Source organism: Pan troglodytes, chromosome 6 (assembly GCF_028858775.2).
Source record: "Pan troglodytes isolate AG18354 chromosome 6, NHGRI_mPanTro3-v2.0_pri, whole genome shotgun sequence".
Lineage (NCBI taxonomy): Eukaryota > Metazoa > Chordata > Mammalia > Primates > Hominidae > Pan > Pan troglodytes.
Window position 1 is genome coordinate 13,352,936 of NC_072404.2, and position 19,120 is coordinate 13,372,055.

Genomic DNA, 19,120 nt, shown 5'->3' on the forward strand with positions numbered 1-19,120 from the left:
GGCCATGAGAACCAATTACAACTACGATATACTTACTTGGCTTCTAACGAACACCTCTAATAAAAAATAAATAATGAAGGAATCTAATTATCAGTTAACACAGCCTGATCAGTGAAATGCTTTATCTGAGACATTAACGATGAGATGAAATACGATTGTCCATTATGTTCATCTTATTACTTTCCGTAGTAATCTCAATAGTGTTAATAATCAATGCAAATGCTTTCAATATGCATTGCAAGCATTAGAGATAAATATGCTAATAATAATAGTAACTGTCCATTATCTTCAAACAGTGCCATCTACTTTATTTTTTAATCTCAAAATAATTATAGTTCTCTTTCAGGGGTTTTTATAATTTACAGTGCTCTGAATAACCTTGCGTAAAAAACAAACAGATCACCCTGACAGTCTTAACCAATTTAATTTTTATGAATCAGTTACATCTACCAGACCAGCACAAAACTAGTGGTAATCACATAAAGATTACAGATGACAGTTCAAAAGTAGGTCTCGGAGCTAGAGTATTAATTCAATCTATCAGCAGATTTATATTAGTGTGGTAGTGAAAAGAGAGTAGTACTAAATATGAAACACTTGAAATAATTCAGGCAAAGAAACAAAAGCAAAGGACTTTCAGTAGAACCTTTGTCAGTCCTAAGATAAGTCTTTACCTTACTTCTAAATAATTCAAAAATTCACATTGTTGGCTGAGCATGGTGGCTCAGGCCTGTAATCCCAGCACTTCAGGACGCTGAGGCGGGCGGATTACCTGAGGTCAGGAGTTCGAGATCAGCCTGGCCAACATGGTGAAAACCCATCTCTATTAAAAATACAAAAATTAGCCAGGCCTGGTGGCTGGAGCCTACAGTCCCAACTACTTGGGAGGGTGAGGCAGGAGAATCGCTTGAAGCCAGGAGGTGGAGGTTGCAATGAGCCGAGATCGCCCAATTGTGCTCCAGCATGGGGGACAAGAGTGAGACTCTGTCTCAGAAAAAAAAAAAAAAATCACATCATTGATTTTTTTATAATGACATTTTGGTGCAACATTTTGATACAATATTTAGGATCTTTCCTACCTTTGTTATGATTTTAGTTCCCAATTAAGTATAACTCTGTAACTATGACTTGGAAAGCAAGCAAGCAAGCAAGAATTTCATGTTCTGGTAATATTGTTAAAAACTCTCAACTACAAACAGTTAGAAAGACAGGTAATATACGTTTTTTAAGATGAATTTTAAAGGCATGGAAGAGTCCAAAGAAGATAAGAGAAATTGCAGGGTTCAAAAAGAGAGAATCAAAACTTGAGAACTCTAGCATATAAGTTAAGCATCTTAGGTAAGCATCTAAGCTGGTGCTACAGCTGTCCTGAATAGAAAAGTGTGTTTGTGTGGTGGGAAGAAGGCTAGGAAATTTAGGGGGAGGAACAGCAGCAAAGACTTTGGCTCACACAATGGAAAATGAAGACAGAATTATAACTGAGAAACTGAGATTCCCACAAACTTAGAGAGATAGTCTCCAACTTAAGATGGGATGGTTCGACTTAAGATTTTTGGATTTTACCATGGGTTGGTCAGCATGTAACCCCATGGTAAGTCAAGGACCTCCTTATGACTTACAATGGGCTTATGGTTTCTACTGAATGCATTGCGTTTGCATCCTCATAAAGTAAAAATATATATATAAATCAAACCATTGTAAGTTGGGAACCATCTTCGGTGTTACCAACACTAAATGCATTTTCAACTTACAGTATTTTTTATTTATGATGGGTATAGTAGGATGTAACTCCATTGTATGTCAAGGAGCATCTGTATATATTCAACGAAAGAACAAAGTAGAAAAAAGCCATCCCATCAACACAGTGGTATGAATGACAAGAATCTTGTCTGCTTGGCTTGGGCTCATAATGACTAAAAATTTCTACCACGGTCCTGTGCTGTGTATGAGTTTATGATTTCAATTGACATTATCTAAGTGGTTCATGAACACCTTAGTCAAGACATTAGCATCAAGGAAATCCCTGGAGTACAAAAGAGATACAAACACAAACTCCTCTCAAATCCTAAGAATGCTTAGGATTCACAATTAAAGCCCAGCTGAAAATAACTCAGATGGAAAAGTACAAAACATAAAAGAAAATAACTCACAATGAATAAAAGTAAACTAACACAATGTAAACTTCCTCAAGAATGTCAAATAATAGAATAAAATAATAGAGACAAAAAAGAAGTACTTTAAATACTTAATGGTCTTATGGAAATAATGGAAAATACAAGAACAGTATAGTAAAAAGATAATATAGTTAATAAAAGGCAGATTTTAAAAAATAACTAAGAATTTTTAAAATACTTATTAACTTAAAAATACAATGAATGAGTTAAGAACATTTTATAACATGATGAAGATAAATTTGTGGGTTATAAGTTAGATTTGAGAAAATTATCCAATTGCAACCAAATATCTAGTAGGATTTCTTGATAAATAGAATGGGGCAAGAAAATATTTGAAGAAATAATAGCTAAGAACTTTTTTAAACTATGGAGTCCTCAGATTCATGAAATAGTAAATCTGAAAAAGTATATGTGAAAATATACTCACATTTATATGCATCATAATTCCTCTACAGGAAATCTAAAGAATAAAAAAAATTGCAAAAGCAGCCTAAAGCAAAAATGAATTACTACAAGAAATTATAAACAGACTAAAGACATGGAAACAGAAACCATGGTTGCCAGCAGACAATGGAATTAGTACACAATCCAGACTGCACCAGCTAAACTATTCTTACAAAGCAAACTAAACAATGGCATTTCAACCAAAGGCTGAAAGGGTTTACTGCTAACATATTTTTACTGAAAACATCTTCTGAAAGAAGTATTTATTGAAAAAAACAAAGAAATCAGCCAAGAAGAAAAGAGAAATTTAGGAAGCTATGTCAACTAAGAAATGGGTAAATATATGGGTAAAACTATACAAATACTGACTAATAAAAGTTCAAAAAATAATAATAAATAATTTTGGTAGGATGAAAATAAAGTAGAACTAAGTCAATAGGAATAATACTCTGAAGGTGGAAGAAATGATTGAAGTAAAAGTCTCATATGGTCAGTATATTTTTCAGGAGTAGGTGGCAATATTGATGACATTTCAAACTTGTTAGTCAAGAAAACATGTTAGGAATCAACCTAAATGCCCATCAATAGTAGACTGGATAAAGAAAATATGGTATATGTACACCATGAAATATTGCACAGCCATAAGAAAGAATGAGATCATGTCCTTTGCAGCAACATGGATGGAGCTAGAAGCCCTTATCCTTGGCAAACTAACTCAGAAATCCAAATACTGCATGTTCTTACCTATAAGTGGGAGCTAAATACTGAGAACACAAGGACACAAAGAAGGGAACAACAGACACTGGGGCCCACTTGAAGGTGGAGGGTGAGAAAAGGGTGAGGATGGATAAATTGCCTATCAGGTACTATGCTTATTATTTGGATGATGAAATAATCTCTACACCAAACCCCTGTGACATGCAATTTACCTATATAACAAACCTGCAAATGTACCCCTGAACCTAAAATAAAAGTTAATAAAAAGAACACATATTAAAGTTTCGTAACCACAAAAAAAGAAACAAAATATGTAAAAATATATACAAGTATATGTACACATATATAGATATATACATACCAAGTTGTGCATGTGTGTGTATATATGCTTGAGATATGTATATATATTTGATATTTTGCCCAATTCCTAATTTGATTTTTATTATTGAGTTTTTAGAATTTTTTTAAAAAATGTATTCCCAATACAAATCCTTTGTAAATGTGTAGTTTGTGAATATTTTCTCCCAGTCAGCAGCTTGTCTCTTTATACCCTTAACAGAGTCTTCCACAGAGCACACATTTACCACTTCGATGAAGTCCAGTTAATTACTTTTTAGGGGGGATCATGTTTTTGGTGACATGTCTAAGAAATCTTCATCAAGCCCATGATCCTAAAGATTTTCTCATATGTTTTATTCTAAAAGTTTTACAGTTTTTACATTTTATATTTAAATCTATGATCCATTTTGAGTTACTTTTTGTATAAGGTGTGAGACTTAAATTGAGGTTCATTTTTTGTGTTTGCACAGATATCCAATTGTGCCAGCACCATTTGTTAAAAAGACTATGTTTCCTCTATTGGATTGCTTTCACAATCTGTTGACTATACTTGTGTAGGTCTGAATCTGGGGTCTCTATTCTGTTCCACTGATCATATTTCTATAATTTGCCAATACCACACAGTCATTGTTACTGTACAATTAAGATATAATAAATCTTAAGACCAGAAAAGTTAGTATAATTTCTCCAAGTGTATTCTTTTTCAAGTTTTTAAAAAGCTATTCTAGCTCTTTTGCCTTTCCATATTAATTTTAAAATAGCCCTGTCCAAGTCTAAACAAAATCTTGCTGGGGTATCAAAGACATTTGCACTAAACTTTTACATCAATTTGGGAAGAATTTACATCTTTATGTTGTTGAGTCTTCTAATCTATAAACATGCCTCTAAATGTATTAAGTATTCTCTGATTTCTTTCATCAGTGTTTTGTAGTTTTATACAAGCCCTATACATGTCTTATTAGATTTCTACCCAAGTATTTTTCTTTTTTAGCAATTAAAAATGGTGTTGTGCTTTTAATTTTAGTTTCTATGTGTTCATTACTAGTATACAGAAATTAAATAGATTTTGTATGTTGATATTGTACCCTGTGACCTTGCTGAACTCACTTGTTAATTCTAGGAGGTTTTTGTATAGATTTCTTGGGGTTTTCTATGGAGGCCATCATATCATCTGCAAATAAGGATAGTTTTATTTATTGTTTTTATACCAATGCCTTATATTTCTTTTTCTTGTCTTATTGTGCTGGCTGGAACTTCCAATATGTTGAATAAGACTGATGAGAACAGACATCTTTGTCTTGTTCCTGATCTTAGAGGGATGCATTCACTCTTTCACTATTACGCATAATGTTAGCTCTAGATTTCTCATAGAAATTGAGGAAGTTCCTCCTCTATTTATAGCTTTCTGAGAGTTTCTATGAGAGATTTATCAGCGTTTATTAGGGTTTTGAGTTTTGCCAAATGCTTTCCTGTGTCTTTTGATGTGATCATGTGATCTTTCTTCTTTAGCCTATTAATATGGTGTATTCCATTGATTAATTTTCAATTATTAAGCCAGGCTTGCATCCACAGGATAAACCCCACTTAGTCATGCTGTATAATTCTTTTTATATATTGCTGAATTCTATTAGCTAGCATGTTGTTAAGAATTTTTATGTCTATATTCACAAGGGATATTGGTCTGTAGTTTTCTTCTTATGTATGTTTAGTATTTTGTTTTGGTATCAGGGGAAAACTGGCCTCATAAATTAAGTTGATAAATGTTTCTTCCTCTTCTATTGTCTGAAAAAGATAGGGAGACTTTACTGTATCCATAATGTTTTATGTTTTTTAAAGAAAATCTAAAGCAAGAGTAGTAAATGTACTAAGTATAATTGTCTACCTGGCGGAGGTTTACCAACTCATTTTCTATATTTTCCAATATGCTTAAAATATTTCATTATTTTAAAAAAAACATTTTAAGAATGACAATGAATAAGTGACACTCATTCTTAAGTTTAGTGCTGACTTTGGAAGGTATAAATAATAGCAAAGCACAAAGTTCTTTGGAAAAAACAATCATCAATCTATATTTAAAAATTTTTTATGCGGGGCACAGTGGCTCACGCTTGTAATCCCATTACTTTGGGAGGCAGAGGTGGGTTCATCACCTGAGGTCAGGAGTTTGAGACCAGCCTGGCCAATATGGTGAAACCCTGTCTCTACAAAAACTACAAAAATTAGCCAGGCATGGTGGTGGGCACCTGTAATCCCAGCTACTTGGGAGGCTGAGGCAGGAGAATCATGTGAACCTGGGAGGCAGAGGCTGCAGTGAGCCGAGATCATGCCTCTGCCCTCCAGCCTGGGCGACAGAGCAAGACTCTCTTAAAAAAAATTAATTATGACTTATTTCTTTGACATTTTCAGAATATTTCCAGCTCTGAAAATCATAGACCTAAGGAGAACCCAATCTTTTAATTTTATAGAAGTTAAAATTTGAGACTTCGCTAAATTAAATACATCCACAAGTTCTTTGATATTCTTCATAAGCGGGCAAAATCTTTTTCTATTCCACTCGAATCTGAGCTGGTCCTATACTTACTTTAGATGTCACAGAAATGATGCTGTATAATTTCTGAGGCTAAGCTTTACATGATGAGTGGTTTCTGCCTATTGGAACACTCCTGCTTGGATTCAAGCTGCCATGTTGTGAGGAAGCCCAAGCAACCACTGTAGCTGCCCATGTGGAGGAGAAATGAGGTCTCTGGGCAACAACCCTAGCTAAGCTCCCAGACAACAACCTGCACCAAACTGCCAGCCATGTGAGGCCATTTTTAACATTCCAGCCATTTTAGCACTCCATCTGACTTCAAGTTATAAAGAACTCTCATGTCAACCCGCAAAATCATAAGAAATAACAAATTATTGTTTTAAGGCACTTAGTCCTGAGGAAGTTTGTTAAGCAGAAACACAAAACCAAAATAGAGACCAAAATAAGTTAGTGGTTTATCTTTAATGGTACTATCTATTTAGTGGAAACTAAGACTAGATCACTGATCTCTAGATGATTAGTCCAGTGTATTTTTCTTCCATATAATGCTCTCTTTTTTGAATTAGTATGTTCAGACATTAGTGAAAAGCCTAAACCTAAATAATATGTTGCCATTTCACTCACAGAGTGCAGTAAGGAAGTGTATGTTTCTGTGAATATACACATGTGAGGAACTATGCAGTGCAAAGACAACTTCAAAGACCAGCTATCCACAATCAGTTGTTTTTATTTGTACCTAAGTGAGTCAGCTACTATTTTTCCCTAGGAGAATAATGATTACTTGAAAAGTTAACAAGCTTCATATACCAGAATAATCATATTTTATTCACTTCCTCTCCAAATGTCTTTTAGTAGAAATTTTTTTCTTCTCCAACAACAGTAAACTTCAAAACTACATAAAAGAGATGCTGTGAATAACACAGGTATTATCTGTCTACCATTATCAATCCTAGCTTTAGAGCATACTCATGGATTAGATAATGAGCCAAGTCCTTATTCTCAGTGATTTTTCTCGTGGTTACAAAGAAATCCATTATAAAGTATAAACATTAGGCTTGAGTCCAGATCTTCCTAGAAAATTTTGACACATGAGAACTCTTTTCTTCTTGTTCAAGTTGATTAATCTTGTAAGAAGTTACAGTAAAAGAGAGTTGGTTGTAAACATCATATATATTTACACATATACATATATACATAGTTCTATTTCAAGTGTTGTGAAAAATAGCACTTGGATCTGGTTCTCGCATATTTATTTTCATTTGTTGCTCATAAAGATGCAAGGTGGTTGGGAGGCTGAGGTGGGTGAATCACCTCAGCTCAGGAGTTCGAGATGAGCCTGGCCAACATGGCAAAACACCGTCTCTACTAAAAATACAAAAAAAATTAGCTGGGCCTGGTGATGTGCACTTGTAGTCCCAGCTAACTGGAGGCTGAGGCAGGAGAATCACTTGCACCCAGGAGGTGGTGGTTGCAGTGAGCCGAGATCATGCCACTGCATTCCAGCCTGGGTGACAGTGAGATTCCGTCTCAAAAAATAAATAAATAAAATAGATACAAGGTGGATTAATCTGACCATTTATTCTAAACAGAAAGAACAAGTAAAAACTATATTTGTCCTTTTCATTCCATCTAGAATTTTTGCTACTTACTGGCTGTCCAGGCTCACCAACTCCAATGGGTCCTGGAGCTCCCGGTCTTCCTTCTTGGCCTCTTTCTCCCTAAGAGAAAGAAATAATAGAATGAAAGCTTGAGATTTTAAATAAAGAATAAACATAGCGCAAAGTTCTCTCAAGATTTCAACAAGGATAAATAGCAAAATAGACAAAATGTTGGTTTTCATAAAGGTAAAAAATTCTAGAGGAAGAGAAATAGCTCGAATTTAAGTGAACAAATTACCCTAAAATGTTTATTATCTCTTCTTGTCCAAATGTAATTCAGTATTTTCAGTTTTCACAAAATATTGTGTAAGAATTGGCAGGACAGACTGTGTGGCAATGCAGGTTGGTTACGGAGCTGACTAAGCTGACAATGTGTGTGCTGTGCCCTGCCCTCTTGCCACCATCCAGGAATGTCACCCCTTCCTTGTCCCCACTCTATCCTATCATCTCTCCTTTAAGCTCTTTTCAGACTTCATCTCCTCCAGAAAACTTCTCCATAACTCTGCCAGCATAAACTCCACCTTTTCTGGAGTCTCAATGTGCTTATTGTTGAAATGCTATACATGGGGATATTCAATTACATTCAAAGTACACTGTTTTGTACTGCTTGCTATTTTAATCCTGCATCAAAGTCTTATTGTCACAACCACTTGGAAAAGCCATTCAAAATAGGCACTTCTGCTTTATTAATATGTCCTACATAATGTACAGCCTCACAGGATGGACGTTCCTTCCTTCCCTTTCTAGTTCTCTACAAACCTCTCTGCCAACATTGACCTATTCATTGCCATGGCCCTTCTGGTTTCTGCCCCTTTATGCTTATTCAGTGTGAACCATGATTGTTGATGTGTTGTTTCACTTCCCAATAACATATTTGCATGTGAATGTTTAAAGTCCATGAAAACAACAGAACTACATGTACCTTGGCAAAAGGGTGGGTATTTGGAGACAAGTAAGTTTTTCATTCCAACAAAATTAAAAAATACATTAATTATTCTTGTGGTAACTGCCCCTGACAAGCACATTTCTGTGTCCAAGCACATAAAATGAAGTAACTTCAGGAAGCCTCCTTGTGTCTATTGGATTTAGGCCAAATGGAGTTCAAATCATGGCTCCCCCAGGCCCTACAATAAATTCAACAGTCATCAGTGGGCAAAAAGACAAGTATCTTTACCTTAATACCTTGCTGTCCAATTCCAGGAGCTCCTGGAGAACCATAAGGACCAGGAGGACCTGGCTCACCCTGGAGGAAGAAATAGTGACATCAGTTATATGTTAGGTCGACTCAATAGTATTGATTAAGCAGCTTTTAGATGTATGGTTTTGCAATAGGGGCCTTCAGAGCAACAACAAACCTGTACATCGTGCCTGCCCTCAATTGTTTACAACTCATTTGGAAAGAAAACACAGACCCAAGATCAAATTATCCACTAGGCACAGTAGTCACAATATCTGGGTCCACAACACTTTTAGGAGCCTGCAAATATGTTCCAATTGTAATTTTTTGATTCAAAATAAAAATAAACATAATGACTATATAACAATGAATACAGCTTGCATTCATAAATATAATTTTTTAATGTTTTTATGGAGGAAGGGGCCCACAAAGTCAAGTGTTTTCGGGATCCATAAAAGGCATAATGCAGCCATCACTCATTCATTCACAAATCTTTAAGTGCTCTGGAAGACATATTTTGTTTCCTCCCCTGTGGCTGTCCTTTCTCAGCTTTCCTTCCCTGCTGATAAACCCCCAATTGAGTCAGTCAGTGGGTGGCTGTTCTTTGCCCTCAGAGGTGTAGGATGAATGATCATTGGCCTAATGCAAGATGGGAATCTCCTTTCCCTTTGTCACTGATTCATCTCAGTTGGTCACATGGCTCAATTCTGACAAACGAGTTGTGAAGGACCTTACTGGATGCAAAGGAGAAAACTGCCTCTGTCTCTTCTTTCCTACATAGAGATGTGATAACTATCTTGTAACTATGAGGCAGCAATCTCTAGGACAAAAGCCAGCAGCTGAAGAGGCCTGGCTCCTGGATACCCTCAATGAGCAACTGATCCAGTCCTGGACTACCTGCCTTCAAATATTCTGTTTACTCAACAGCAAGAGTTCTTATGATTTAAGCCACTATTATTCAAGATTTCTGTTACTCAAAGCCAGAGCATTTTGAAATAATAATAGCCTATGATGTGGCAGGCCCATAATAGAATTCAGGCATTTTAGAACTAGATGCGACCATTGCACTCAAACCTCTACATTTCACAGGTGAGAAACCCAAGTCCCAGAGAGATTACCTGGCCAGCCCAAACTCACACCTGAATACCACTCACACAGTTACAGCTCTTTAGGTCTCTCGGGCTTTAAGCCCTGTGGCATGATGATAGGGGAAGGGGAGTGGCTATTGACTCCAATTACCCTTTTCATAATATTATTTTTTTCTGTTTATGAAAATAATATGTCTCATTGTAGAAAATTGTCATATATTAAAAAGCAGGCATGCAAAGAAAATTTTAAATTACCTATCTGTAACTATTAATACTATAAAATTTCGGTGTATTTCCTTCCAGTTTTTTACATTCACACATGTATCTTTAATTTATGCTAAGGAAGATTGCTGAACACTCTTATGTTTCAGCTAATGAATATTTGCTATTTAAAATTTCATTCAACCCAAAGATTTCTCTCTTCATGCTTTCACTAACCAACAGTAAAATGAAACAGGAAAGTGAAACAAGCCTTCTCTGAGATGAAGGGAGATAAAGGAGTTTTCAGAAATATTAAAGTCTCAATTTACCCCAGAAGCTTGTGATTTTGGAAGGGACACCTAATGACCAGAGCAATGTTCTGTGGATATAGTAAAGACATTGCTTTACTATAAGAAGTCTGTAACCGATGTGGTGGCTCATGCCTGTAATCCCAGCACTTTGGGAGGCCGAGGCAGGTGAATCACTTGAGGTCAGGAGTTCAAGACCAGCCTGGCCAACATGGTGAAACACTGTCTCTACTAAAAATACTAAAAAAAAAAAAAAAATTAGCTGGGCCTGGTGGCACGTGCCTATAGTCCCAGCTACTTGGGAGGCTGAGGCAGGAGAATTGCTTGAACCTGGGAGGTAGAGGTTGCAGTGAGCCAAGGTCACGCCACCACACTCCAGCTTTGGCAACAGAGCGAGACTCCGTCTGTTAAAAAACAAAACAAAAAAAAAGTCTGTTGACTTTGACCAATTGCGAAAGAGAACCAGAAGGGCTAAGAAGAGTCAGAGTCAAACCAGCTCCCCAGAAGATATGCCCAGGCTCAGGGTGATTTAAAACAAAGGAATCCTGCCTCAAAATGAGTCATCCACATTTATGATCCTTTGATATTTAAGTGGATTGAATTCAAAAGTACTTACTGTGCATCCTGTTGAGTACAAGTCAGTCTGGCAAATATTTTTTCCCTTAAACTCCTAAGGTTGTACTTGTTTTTCTGTATTGATTAAGTTTTCTGAGCAGCCAGTTGACTGACATTCTCATTTTACATGTTTTTAGCTGTGGAATTTATATATACATGTTACATAATATATATAACATTATATATACCTGTTATATAATATATATATATATAACATGTATATATACTGTTATATAATATATAACAGGTATATATACTGTTATATAATATATATAACAGTATATATAATGTTATATAATACATATGTTATACATATTATATAACATTATATGTTATATATAATATATATACTGTTATATATATTATATAACAGTATATATACCTGTTATATATATTATATAACATTATTATATATATTATATAACAGGTATATATAATGTTATATATATTATGTAACATGTATATATAAATTCCATGGCTAAAAACATGTAAAATGAGAATATATATATTATATATATCATATATTATATATTATATAAATAATGTTATATATATAATATAATATATAATACATAATTGTATATTATATGTTATATAACATTTATATATAATATATATAATACCATTAAAAATACAATAATAATATCTACCCACTGCTGAATTTGTCTGGCTAAAAAAAATACAATAATAACAATACAAGGCCCTAAATTCACTTATTCTATTCATTTTTTATCCCTTCTATACGTAGCATTGGTTCTGTAATGGGTCAGAAGGCATCTAAATTATATATTTGGTAGAGAATTTGAGGATTTTTTGAGTAGTGGAAGTTCTGCCCTACTTGGTACTTATCTGATGTTTGATCAGAAACAAACCAAGAGCCCAGGTTGGTGACAAGAAATTGGTTTGGTCATTACCTTGAAATGTATGGATCAGGAGAATCAAGAGTAGAAGCAGCTCTCTTACCTTGAGCCCACGAAATCCCTTTAGCTTTAGTCAAGTACCAAGAGCAGCTGAGCAATATCTTAATATTGCTTTACGAGGCAGTTGCAGGGATCTGAAGATTACAGAGGGATTGCTCTCCTTTACCTGAACACAGCCCCTTAGCAATGTAGCTTCACATTTCACTTGCTTAAATTTATTTCTCGGGAGCCTGGTATCTCAAGGTAGGATCCACAAAACAGTATTGGCCTATAGCTCATGTTTATTCCCTTCCAATTTCCCCTTTTTCTTTCCTACAGAGATTCCTGAGGTAGTAAAGAAAGTGGTCCTGACTCTAAAATATGCTGTCTGGGTAAAAACAAAACAGGGAGGGAAGAGTCAGCACTCTAGTCAGAATAGCCCTGGTAAGATGGCAGGCATGATTCCTTTCCTGATAATATTCCTACCCCAGCCCTTAGCAACACACACACACACACACACACACAAAGAGAGAGAGATGGCATGCCCAAAAAATTGCATGTCCACAGTAATTATTTATCTACTTTACTTTCATTTGCCATCAGAGCCATTTACCAACAGGCAAGTATAACAAAGAGGTCTGGGTTAAAATGAGTAGCCCCAGAAAGAATATGCTTCTCATTACCTCCATGTGAGTGTGAATGTGTGTGAATGTGAGTGTGAGCATGTGTGGAGGCAGCAAAAAGTTTAGGTAAACCACCTTTGTCCTTTTCAGAAATTAAGAACACCCATACTATGGGCTTCAAGAGGACAGGAAGCCAATGTTTAATAAAACCTGCTATTTATCAGCACTGCCCAGACATGTTATATACATTATCTCATTTAATCTTCTAACAATCATAGGAAATAGATTTTGGGGTTTGGGTTTTTTTTTCAAACTCCTTTCCTCAAATGATTCTTCTGTCTTGGCCTCCCAAAATGCTGGGATTACAGGTGTAAGCCACCACACCTAGCCCTTCATGCATGGAGTCACAGGGAAAAAACCATGGCTTTGAATCATTTGGTCTTGTAGAACCTTGGTTCTATCATTTACTAACAATTTTAGCTTTTGCAAGATCTCCATATGCAAAATGAAGATAATTATATCTGCCTTGTAGCATTGTTGAGAGGATTCAAGATATTGTCTGCAAAACATCTAAGTCATAACCAGTCACACAACACCTGTTTAATATGTATAGATTTAATTGTTATTCACCAGACCTTTTTTGAGCACCAAACTAATAATAGGTAAATAACAATTTATGTCTATAATTGAATATCAGGTTACCTAATCACAGACATAAATCAGATTGCACCTGCACTTTGCAGAAGCTTACAATCTGGCTGGAGAGACAAATCAATATAAAATAAAATACAAGCATGTGAATTAGCATAATAAAGATATTAACAGAATACATAAGACTCTGAGGCAGAAATGTTTAATTCTACCTTAAGGAATTGGGAAAGTTTCATATAGTAGAGGAGATGTTTGATCCAAACAAAGAAGTAGGAATCATAGCTAATCTGATGGAAAAGAAAAGAAACAAAAGTTACAGAAGAAGAAAGAGTATGAGGCTTAAAATGATGTTAAATATTCTAGAGACAGTCAGCAGCCTGCGAGCCCAACAGGCCGGAAACAAGGTGACACTAGGGCCACTGTCTGGAGCAGCATGGTCCAATGCAAGTAGACAGCGAGCCACATTTGTAATTTTAAATTCTCTACTAGCCACATTAAGAAATAAAAAAACAGGTAAATTATAATTAATAAATTTTACTTAATAAATACAACATATTATCATTTTGACATGTAATCAACACTTTTTAGAGTATTAATTATTTTTTACCATCTTTTAATGCCAAGTCTTTGAAATCTGATGTGTATCTTATACTTACAGCACATCTCAATTTGGACCAGCCACATTTCAAATGCCCAGTAGACACATGTGGCTACCTTATTGGGCACTGTGGTTTAGAGTGATTAATGAGGTTGAAGGCTCAGGTCAGTACCATGAACAGTACCAACATTTAAGTCAGGTGGGAGTGGAAGAATACAAAGATGTCTTGTGGGGAGTTGGGGAAAAAGAGAATTTCAAAAAGAGACTCACCATTTCCAAAGATAAATTGTCATCTTTCACTCCCCAATAGAGTCATCTTCCAGCCCTTCCCACCTCAGGGAAGGGCACCAGAATCCCTCCTGTGTCAAACGGGAACCTAGGGGTCATTCATGACACCTCCCACTCCCTCTGCCACCATATGCAACGCATCCCAACACCTATCAGTATGCCTCCTAAATATCTCTCAAATCCATCCACTTCAGTCCTCTACCACGCGTCTCCAGTCTACAGCAAACTGATAATACCTCTTGTTCAGAGTACAACAAAGCCCTTAGTACTCTACTCGCAGCCACTCTAGCATGCTCCAATTTATTCCCTCCATTGCTGCAGAGCAATTTTTTAATTTTAATTTTTATCTGAGTAAAACCTTCTGAGGCCTTTCCCAAAGACAGAGCTCCTTACAAGGCCCTGCCTCTCCAATCCATCTGTCATCAGTCACCTCTTTACTCCCCACCCCAGCAACATTGGCTTTTGTTGAATTCCTTGTACTTGCCTTGCTCCTCCTGCCACAGGATCTTTGCACAGTCTATTCTGTCTGTCTGGGATGCTCTTACCTTTCTCTTTCATAGTGATTCTTACCCTTCAGATCTTATTTTAAGCAGCATGGCTTCAAGAAGGGTTTTTCTGATAAGATGAAATCACTATTTTAGTATTGATAGTACTGTTTTCCTTTTTTTTCTGAGCATTCATTACAAGTTGCAACTTTGCATTTAATGTTCTCCATCTCCTCCCCACTAGACTGTGGGGATGATGCATATGATTTTGTTCAGCTTTGCATTCTCAGTGTTTAGCTCATTCCTATCATTCACTCAATCATCCATGCACCAGACGTTTACTGAGCATTGACTACGGAGCAGGTGCTCTGCTAGCTGTGGGAGGTGAACAAAACTGGACAGCTGTTCTGGGCTGAGGAGCTGTGGGTCTAGAAATGCTCCTCTGCAGTTCCCTGTGGTTCGCTTAGGTTTTCAACTAGGAGCAACTGTATATAAATTACATAATGATATCAAGTACCTATTACACAATTTCTCCTACCAATTCACCCAGACACAATTAATCTTTTTTTTTAGCTGAAAGAGTAATGAAACCACAATGAAGAGGAAAATTCAGCTGAGAAAGCCAACTAACACTCCGTATCCCTGGCACTGATTCTAACCAAAAGCAAATCCTTCATTTCTCTAAGATAATACATAACAAATGGTTATCCAAGACTGAATTATTTGAGGACATAACTTTACACTTTTTTTTGATAATACAATTATGAACAATTTTATCATATTTTCTTAACATTACAAAGATGTTTTAGCAACTTTTAAAAATCATTTCCCAGATATGTATGGCACCAACTTTAATATTTTAAGTTTTATTGCAAATATTCTAATACTTTTCAAATGGAAGAAAATGATGGATGAACATTTTGTAGGTGCAGAATGGTTCAAGTATGGCCAGGATACATTCTCAGCTGAAACTCAGTGAAGTGATGACTGTATACAGAGACTTGGGAGAAAGGTCAAGAAAGCCTCCTTTTGGAAAGAGAGGAAGGAAGGAAGGAAGGGAGGGAGGGAGGGAGGGAAGAAAGGAAGGAAGAAAGGAAGGAAGGAAGGAAGGAAAGAAGGATCAATATTTATCAAGTACTTGTTAAATCAAGCTCCATTTTTAGCACCAAGTTTCTCATTTCAGAGGAAGTGTTGTGTTATAAAAGGCTTGCTTTTAGAAAATTTACCAGAATAAACTTGGTCTACATTAGTATAAAGACAGTTGTCAAAATACTTAACTACTTAATTAAAATTACCAACACATATGGCACTTACTATGCAAGAAGTGCTGCTCTATGTGACTGACGTGTATTAACTCATTTAATCCTTACCACAGCTCTAAGAAGTAGCTACTGTTATTAACTTACTGCATGGATGAAAAGATTGAGTCATAGGGAGGTAAAGTAACTTGCCCAAATCATAGAGCCAATAAAATATAGGACTGGGTTTGAAACCCAGCAGTTTGAGGTTAAACCCAAACCTTAATCACTATGCCAAACTGCCTCTTGAAACTTTTTAATTCTTCTTTTAAAGTATTTCAAAAATTGTATGACTGCAGACTAAATTCATATCTTTATTACAGGATGAAAAATACAAAAGTCATATAATTACAATCTACTCATAACTGAAAATCCATCGTATGAAGACAAAGCATCTCTAAAATAAAATATAAGCCAAGAGGAAATATAATTTATCCAAGCTGATGCACATGCTATTTCAGGTAAATAAAGTCTACTTGGTTGTCACTTAATGTTAAAAGTAATGTAAATTATAACTGGCAATACTGTGATCACACAAGGTAAATCTACATATAAACTGGTAAGTGAACTGTACTGAGTTTGGAACCACTATTATGTCAAATCTCCAACTAAAATCTTTTTTGAATACCAGCTATTTAGGTAAGAGAGAAATTCCAGTCCATATATTCTACCTACTTGTGCTTTCTAAAGCAGAAAAAGACTCCATAATAACAATGAATTGGTGAAGAATATAATAAAAATTATATTGAACCACATTTTAGTAACTCTTAACTCACCTTCTAGAATGCTATTAGGTTTAACCACATGAAATTGACAATATTTGATCATGTTTGGCCTACAAACATGGCAATTCATGTGTTTCAACTAATAGGAAGGTCATACTTCATTATATATAACAAAATCTAAGAAAATGCAAGTCATTTTCTCTAAAAGGAAGGACCAGTCAGCAGCCCATTAGGAGAGCTTTTGAGAATCGCAGCTCTAGAAGACACTGTTTAGAATCCTCCAGCACAAAATGAGTTGCTGGTAAAAATTCAGGGTGGACATGCTCCATTAACCTAAAAACAAGGCCACTGATTATGAGAGCAGATGGGCGCATATGACAGCGTGATAATGTTTCTTAAAAACTTACCCTTGGAGGCTGGGAGGAGGGAAATATGGGGAGTTATTGGTTAATGGGTACAGAGTTTATGTTGAGACAATGAAAAAGTTGTGGGTATAGATACTGGTGATGGTTATACAACATTGTGAATGTATTTAATACCACTGAATTGCATACTTACAGATGGTTCAAATAATAAATATTATTATATATTTTACCACAATAAAAACACCCTTGGAATACAATTAATTTTCTCTGTTGCAAACTTGCTACTGCAACTTACTTGAAATAAGTAAGGACATTGATGTAATTACAAAGAAAACATTCTGACATCCCTCTGAAGACACTGCAGTGGCTGATTCTGATCCACATTAGTGCCCCCTTTGACTATGCATGCAGGTTAAACTCAGCAACTTTGTGGGAAATGTTGGCAGCATTTTCAGTTCCTTGGTCCATCAGAGCTTTTACCTGACAATCTACACACACACGCACACACACACACACACACAGAGTATATATACCCCATCTGCTGAGAACCACATGCATCAGCAATTTGGGAATAGAAATCATCTACCTTGAAGCTATTGGCTGACATCCCACATGTTCTGGCAGCCACTTCAAGTTGTCACTATCAGTTGTCTCATGTCAAACGAGTTAATAAGCTCATCTAGAGTCTTGGTGGGCAGATGTGCATGTAGGTCAAAGCCTTTTCTACAGCAAGAATTGCTGGATTACTAATGATTCTTTCCCTTTAATTAGGCCCAGAACAGAAATAGCATTCAGACTTTGACATCTCTGAAGGAAAAACATTCACATCGTTTGGCAGCTTGGCTATGAGTCTTCATTTAACAGTTATTTATAATTAAAATTGTAAAGGGAGTCTTCCTATACACTGAGCAGTCACAACCCTTGTTCAAAGTTGTTGTCCTGCCAGAAGAACCAGAAAGCAAATTACTGTTTTTGGACAACTAGAAAAGCTGACATGTTCAACTACCCTATACTTAAAATAGTTTACATGAAGCCAAAAATACAGTCATTCTGTTAAGAGAATTGTGAACTTAAAACAGTTTTTTGTTTGATTAATTATTCTTTGCCAAGAAATGTAGGTGTCTACATGTTTTCACTTGATTTACTTCACTTCAAGTGATAAATTATAAGGAATTATATCCTGTTACAAATCATGACTTTTTAAGTGGTTGAAAGCAACATCATGATGTTAGGAAATTGTTAGGTTTTTGACTTATATAAGAACTGAAATATATCTACACGAGATGCTTGTTTGAGGAGAAGGTGTAAAATTCTTTATAGTTGTTCATATTTGTGATGTTGAACTACTTCCAACCCATAACTGGAAACATTAGTTATGTTTAGTAGGTTGACCTAGCTACTAAGCTAATTTTGAGCCAAACCAAGTACTTAAATAATGACCAAAACAATAATGTATTTTTAAAACTACTAAATCTTCATTAGTGATTTCTATTCTAATGAAAATACTGGCATAGAAAATGTAAGACTCTAAGTTGTATACAAGAAACTGTAAAAAATACAAATTAAACCCCAAGTCTTCATGCCACTTTTAGAAGAAAGTAGAAGTAACACATTGGATTGTTTAATGCACAGGAAGCTTTTGATGGGGTATGTCAACACTGTCCTGTTTGTCTTTATTACCCAACTATGTTAGAAGAATGGTCAATGTTCCTGACTGTTAAATCCTTCTCTCTGGTTTTCTCCACAACTCATTGCCATCTCCTTGACCCTTCTACTGAAATTATTCTTTTGAATCTTCCCAATGACCTCAATATTGCCAAATTAAGTTACCACATAGGCAACTGCCCACATAACCTGTCTTCAGTATGACACTGTTGACCACTCATGCCATTTAAAACCTTTTATTCACTCATTCATTCAAAAAATACTTGTTGCTT

At 35.6% G+C, this 19,120-nt stretch overlaps 1 protein-coding gene across 5 annotated transcripts in view; it reads right to left on the reverse strand.

The window, feature by feature from the left end:
• The window catches only part of COL28A1 (collagen type XXVIII alpha 1 chain), a 177,025-nt gene that overhangs the window by 113,975 nt on the left and 43,930 nt on the right, over positions 1–19,120 (reverse strand). For all 5 annotated transcript variants that reach the window (XM_063815224.1, XM_063815223.1, XM_063815221.1 and 2 more), the window contains 2 exons: positions 9,037–9,105; positions 7,854–7,922 (listed from right to left, as the gene is read on the reverse strand). In XM_063815224.1, coding sequence (XP_063671294.1) covers positions 7,854–7,922; positions 9,037–9,105 — 138 coding nt within the window. The remainder of the gene's footprint in view (positions 1–7,853; positions 7,923–9,036; positions 9,106–19,120) is intronic.